This window comes from Buceros rhinoceros, unplaced genomic scaffold, assembly GCF_000710305.1.
Source record: "Buceros rhinoceros silvestris isolate BGI_N320 unplaced genomic scaffold, ASM71030v1 scaffold19059, whole genome shotgun sequence".
Lineage (NCBI taxonomy): Eukaryota > Metazoa > Chordata > Aves > Bucerotiformes > Bucerotidae > Buceros > Buceros rhinoceros.
In genome coordinates this window covers 49,367-56,312 of record NW_010431154.1, presented here as the reverse complement: position 1 = coordinate 56,312, position 6,946 = coordinate 49,367, and the positions used below count along the sequence as shown (strand labels likewise).

At 37.3% G+C, this 6,946-nt stretch overlaps 1 protein-coding gene across 1 annotated transcript; it reads left to right on the top strand.

Moving 5' to 3' along the window:
• Nucleotides 1-1,569: 1,569 nt before the first annotated feature.
• LOC104499779 (transmembrane emp24 domain-containing protein 7) lies at nucleotides 1,570-4,534 on the top strand (the record flags this gene model as incomplete). Its single annotated transcript, XM_010143333.1, has 2 exons — nucleotides 1,570-1,815; nucleotides 4,126-4,534. Coding segments are annotated over 2 exons (483 nt in total), but the record flags the coding sequence as incomplete, so codon positions are not given.
• Nucleotides 4,535-6,946: the final 2,412 nt, after the last annotated feature.

The window sequence follows — 6,946 nt, the reverse complement described above, 5'->3', positions numbered from 1 at the left end:
ATCGTTGGAGGTTGCTGGACAGATAAGCCTGCTGCTGTCACTTGCCAGTGATTAGAACAGGAGTAGCATTGTTAAAGGGAAAGTCTGTGTTTGACCAGTGGCTGGCAGACTCAAGTGCTGTGTGCGTGCCTTTTGGCAGTGCATTGTCAGAGCTGAGAGGAGGCTCAAGCAAGCTCGGTGGGCAGGAGTCCTAGTGGAATTTTAAAGCTCTGGCAGATTTTTACCATGTTTATGTAAAGTGGCCCTTTCAGGAGGTGTGTCACTGAATGTGAGTGACTTTCATGTAATTGGTAAAAGCATGCCCCTGTCAAATCTGAGATCGTACTTCAAAAATGAATTATCATTTCATTATAGAAAATCATATTTCTATTTTTACTGCCAACCAGGTAAGCATCTCTGTATGAAAAATCCAGCTAGATGCAGACATCCAGGGAGAGACATCCAGACATGCAAATTTTTTTTTTCTCTTTGAATGATATCATCATGTTTTTGGAAAACCTACGAAGATACTGATTGCCAACTGAATATTTTGAAACTTTCCGTTTGTAGAGCAGCTACTGCTCAGATCTCATGTTATTTCAATTGTACCATTAACATTACCATTTTAATAACTTGATACCTAAATAAACTGATGTGAGTTTAAATAATACTGTGTGGACTGAAGTGCAGATACTCCTCAGATACTAAAGCAGTGATTTCTGCACACATTTAAGAGAGACGTGCCTTGGATATATGTCTCTTCCTCCTTCAGCTTGCTTTATCTTAAAAGCACTAGTTTTGAGCCAGAACTGAGTGTAAATCTAGTAGCCTAAGAGTACAGCAAATTAAGAATACCTAAGCTACCGATTGGTCTATTTGTAGAGCTGGGATAGCTAGGCAACACAGTAATATGCTGTAACCAATGATAGTCAAAGCCTGAAAAAACACTCTTGAGACAATCGTGAAGTCATGTGAGTCACTGCTAGGTGTAATCTATATGTTCTGGTTTGGGGAAGAAAAGCTGTGGCTAACTGCGAAGGAGAGGGGCAGCAGACACCCAGAGCATTGCTCTGTTTGCAAGCACAGGTGAAGACGAGCCAGGTGGAAATACTGGTTCTGCTGGTCAAATGCCATTCCTGCAGCCTGAAGCAGCTTGAGGGTAGTGACTTGCTTTGGCCCTACAGAAAGGAGCTGTCTTGCTGCATGTTAGTCCCGGTCTGTTGAATGAGTTCCATGGGGACTTGTGGGTCATTTGTTACAGGAGTGTCTTTGCTGCCCCATCAAGTTTCATCTACTGTAGCCTTTGCTGTTGTACAATTATTTATACCAAAGTAACTTAAAATTGTTCTCATAAATGGTTTGAAAGTTGAGATGACGTATGTTGAGTGTAAAGTACTTCGAATTATGTTCAAATTACGTTCTTTCATAAAACAATCATTTTACAGACTTGCTTTGAAAGATTTTCAAATTAATGCATTATATTTTAAAACATTGTTAAAGCAAAAAATTTTGCAGTGCCACCTGGCAAATCATACTTGCTAGAAGAAGTCTGTTTTCTTGAAAAGACAATTTCTTGGTTTTTGTTTTCAGGTGATCACTGGAGGCCATTATGATGTTGACTGTCGGTTGGAAGATCCTGATGGCGTTGTGCTGTACAAAGAGATGAAGAAACAATATGATAGCTTCACATTTACTGCATCCAGAAACGGAACATATAAATTCTGCTTCAGCAACGAGTTCTCTACTTTCACACACAAAACTGTGTACTTTGATTTCCAGGTTGGAGAAGATCCACCACTGTTTCCTAGTGAGAACAGAGTAACTGCACTTACCCAGGTAAAATGCTGTTGGGTTTGACAGCAGCTGTTAGGTGCTGTCAAGTTCTGTTGCATTAGAGATCTGTATAACTTCTGAAAATCAATGGATTTTAAAAATAATCTGATTAATACAAATAAGCTTTCTTTCTGAAGATAGGATTTATAAAACACAGAACTGACCTGAGAACGAATCACCAAGTGCTTAGGAGAAAACTAGGGTAGTAACTTAAACTCTAGGCCACTATCTTTTTTTTTTTTTTAAGGGAACTTCCTTTTAATGGCATGGTTTTGTGCCTCTTGAAGTGTGGGTTTCACAAACTATTAATGCTGGTAGATCAGGGTTTTAAAAATTTCCAGACTTTGGGGAAACTGAGAATAGTTTTTATCTTTAAAATTGCAGCGTCTTTTGGGGGAGGACTTAATTTGACCTCTCATGTAACTGCCACTTTTAAAATGGCAAAGAAAATCCTAGCAAAATAAAACAAATTAACAAAATTAGCCATATTTAGCTGGCTTCTACATACTTGTCCGTTATAAGATGCTACAACGTGTCAGATCATTATTATTATACTTTCAGAATTTTACAGTTTTCTACTCCCTCTACCCAGTCTAAATCCACCGAAACTTCCCTTGCTTCATGAATTCCCATTGATGTCCTTACATTATAGCCATCTCCAAACCTCACCCTAAAGAAAAACTGAAGAATGCTGGACATCGTGGCTAGTTTGGTAGTCTGGACTACCGCTTCCCAAATGCCATTCTCACTGGAATTTGCCTCACTTGTCTACAGTAGCTGAGATCTGTAATGAGTAGATGACTTGCTGTGAATTCAACAATAGCTCTTGCCCCTTTCTTCCTGGCCCTCTTCTGCTCTGCTTTATTTGCTATTCTGAAGTTTGATGTTGTATCTTTCCATCTCTTTTCCTTACTTTGGTCTTTGTTCTCATCAGTCTGCGTGTTCTGTTATGCCTGGTTTTTCTTTTGCTGTCTTGGCACCAGCGGAGGGATGTTGGGAATACCGGAATTGCAGTTCCTGGGTCTTGTGTCTCTGCAGTCCCTTGCAGCCTGTGGGAGAAGATATATTAAAAAATAGTTTATCATTGGATTGTAACGTACACAATGCAAATAAGATATTTGGGAAGAGGGAAGTTAATTTTCAGAGTACGAGACCTCTTTGGTACAAAGGTTCTTGTTGCAGTTTTCTTGAGGCTTGTAGCATGACCAAACTTGCGCAACCTTTCACAGGCATAGTAGAAGGTAATTCTCTGAAACCAGAGTGACTTTATGTTTAAATCCCTTGTGCAGACTGAGAGAGCTCTATAATTTATCTGTGAGAGGAGAAGCAGAATTCCTCAGTTTTGTGGAGAAGAAAATCTTAGACTTGTTTTGGAAGTCATCACCTTGGAAAGATTTTTACACACAGATACGAGTAGCTGATAGTTGTCCTATCAGGATGTCAAACAATTCCTTTTATAATAGTTCATTGCTGTTTCATTTTCAGGAAATACTAATTTTAAGCCATAAAACATAAAAACAAATTGTGACTAGAAATTAATTATTTTAGAAGATCTATTGATTAATATCTTGGCGGTCAAAACACAGTGAGGAGCACTGACTTTTACTTACAGAATGTAAACTGAAAGTGGGAGAAGTTTATGTGAAAAATGATCTAGGACTTGGAAAACTGGTAATATTTTTCTTTTTAATGAAAAATGACGATGAAATAGGGCAATTTAAGTATTTTTTATGATTATGGAGCATTTGGGAACAATGAAAGGTAACAAAATTGTCCTTTCTCTAACCACTTTTTGCGTACATGACCAAGAGAAGGGGCTCTTGCTGAAAGAACATGTTGAGTTCAGTAATGTAGATCTTTGAATGTTTTGTGAATTATGCAGCGAAGACCGTCGTGCTTGAGAAACACAGAAACGTTTAATATGTATTATGTGAATTTTAATCTTAAAAGCAACTGATTACTTTCCTGGTATGTGTAGAATTAACTGGGAGATGACTGACATTTCAAAAATGTATCTAGAGTTAATTATGGACTCAAATGTACATGAAATTAAGATTTGTTTAGTTCTCAACCTGTTGCTTTTTGTTAGATCTACAGTTGTACACACTTCTGTATTTGAGTCGGTTGTGTTTCTGTCTGTGGTTTGATTAATGTAAGTTAAATTTAACTGCATTTACATTATGACAGTGGAGTGAGTTAATCCTTAGCCTGCGAAGTTACATGAATCCTGATTTTAAGTATCAAACCAGAAAAATTCACTGAAGTACTAGAAGGGTTCTTAATTCAGTGGTGTGTATTTGTTTCCTCCTCTAGATGGAGTCTGCGTGTGTTTCAATTCATGAAGCTTTGAAATCTGTCATCGATTACCAGACCCACTTCCGCCTGAGGGAAGCGCAGGGCCGCAGCAGAGCAGAGGATTTAAACACGAGGGTGGCCTACTGGTCGATAGGGGAGGCAATTATTCTTCTTGTTGTTAGTATCGGGCAGGTATTCCTCCTCAAAAGCTTCTTCTCAGATAAAAGAACCACAACAACCCGTGTTGGATCATAACTGGTAGTGCTAATGCTTCAGGTCATTGTGTGCCACTCATCTGTAAAAATTAACTGTTCTCCAATTAATTGTAGGTACAAAGGATCTGAATATATGCAACATTGAAATGTGTCTATCCCTCATCACTTAAAAATCACAAAACAGACCCAGAAAGTTAGGAAAGGGACATATGATTTGAAGTACTTTAAAAATGCTTTAGAACTTAATTGTTTTCTGATTCCTGCATTAAATATCTGGCAGTGACCAGCCATTCTTTATTTCTACTGGCTCTAATTCAAACTCAGTTTGATTTTTGCCAGTAAGACTAGCCATCTGCAATATAACACTTTAAAATAACCCAACAGTCTAGTGTCTGATATGAGAGATAATATATATGAAAATTTGTTTTGATTTTAATTTTCAGGCTGAATGTATTGGATTATAAAAAAGCAAGTGTGATAAACTGTAGTGCACTGTTTTGATTTTAATCCAGTGGTACCCCTTGGTTATTTGTAAAACTCAACAAGCTTCACACTACATCATGGTGAAAATTCTCCATTAATCTGGTAAGTCTCCATCTTCAAAACTTGCTAAATTTTACACCGAATATATTTGCTTAAACATACATTCTTCTGTGTTTAAAACAAATGCATTTCCTCTTTTACAATGTTTGTTTTACTGAAGAACTTGTAAGCTGAGACTACTCAGGAAATCCACTTTATCTGCTCTAAAATCCAAATCTCCAAGTTTATTTAAAAAACATGCAATAAAATAGGGAATCTTGTACCTTTGTCACTGAAACTGTACCGTTTCTGTACTCATATGTGCTGCTGCTGGTTTTTGGATTTGAGACTAGAAGTAGCTTGGTTTGTTCAGCAGCACAGCACCAGCACTGGACAAGGTTATATTATGTGTGGGCACATGCAAAGCTTTTTGCTGAATTGCTTTCCTATTAAGAGGCTGATTTGATATTGATACTGCATTGCACAAGTGCTGTATATTTTATTTTCCTGTGTGTGGTGCACTGATGTGATGGCCTTGTGCATCTAATTGCCACTCTTTTTTGCTAGTGGTCAGGAAATGTTATAAATATTTCAGGTTATCTTTTTGGTAGAGTTATAGCTGCATTGTTTCCACTGTTCTCATGTCTTCGGTACCTTATGTACTGTAAAGTATTGCTTTATTTGACTGTGGAAGGTAGTAAATATATGTACATACAAGTAGCTTGAATTGAGCTGGTCATAATAAGGCTAAACTCTGTCAAATGGCTTTGGGGAAATAAGCAGACTGACCAGTTCTTAAATACAAACTACACTAGAGTGAAAGAAGTTTTCATATATTGCTGGGTAGTTCAAAAGATGCTTCTTAAAGTTCTCTTGAGCAGTCTGAAGCTCAATTCTTCAGACTGCTCAAGTGTCACCTGTACCTGTAACTTCTAATTTTTGCTTGAAATAATACAGGCAATTAATGAGATTTAAGCATTCTTTCTCTGCTTGTATCTTTCTCTGCTGTGTAATGTTTTTCTATCCTGTACTGAATTTTGAATACTGCATTCCCATTTTGGGACACAAGCTTCCCAGGAATGGTTAGACACACCAAGATCAGAAAACAAAAGTAGTGCTTTCTTCTTAAGACAGAACTCTGTGCCTGCACACAATATTCTTGATTGTACCTGTATGCTTTATTACTGTGTTTCAGCAACTGATATTTGGTCCTTTTTGCATTGCATCGCACACAATAGCGAAGCAAGTGGTACACTTTGGGTACAAGTGTTGGATAAAAATGTGATTTGATTTTGATAGTGTCCACAATTATCTTTGGAGTTCAAATATCCCTTGTGTAGCTTTAATCACAACAAAAGCATTTGTTCTAAAGATTGAAACGTGTTGGCTTTTTTTTCCACTGAGATGTTCTGTGTGCTGTCAAAACTGGTAAACAGTGGCCTGAGACAGACAATGGTCAGCCATCATGTACAGGTCTCTACTCTTTCATAATGTTTGAGTGTGTGAAGTGGGACTGTCCAGCTCAATATTACTCCTGCTGCAGAGGTTTCGTGGACTTTTGAATTGAAGTTAGGTATCCAAACCAATCTTTTGGTATCCTGCTGTATAATATGCAGCAATAGCTTAAAAATGCCTTTATTTTTGTGTTATTAAAAACATGGTTCAAATACACGTGTTTAAACATAGCTGTATATAGTTTTTAAAATGTGACTGAATAGGACAAAATAAAACACATGCAAACATGCACTGGGTGAAGAAATGCATTGTGACTTTTGGTTAAAGCTGCATCTTTTTAATATATGAAAAGAATAGTTTGGTTAATGGTTGATAAACAAGGGAACACCCTGTGTTAAAGGGGATATAACTGTTTTTAATTGCTGAAGGCCCTGGGTTTCAGCTATTTCTTGGATGTTTTATGTTTACAGAAATTTCTTTTGTGTCCTGAAATGTCAGTTCTTGTTTTAGTTTGGGGGGAGTGGGAAGTTTAGTTGAGTAAGAGAAAAAGCATACCCTGTGAATACTGTAAGGGCAAATAAAAATTAATATATGAATGTGGTCTGATTGTTTTGTTTGCATGTGGAAGCAGGGTGCATTATTCTTCA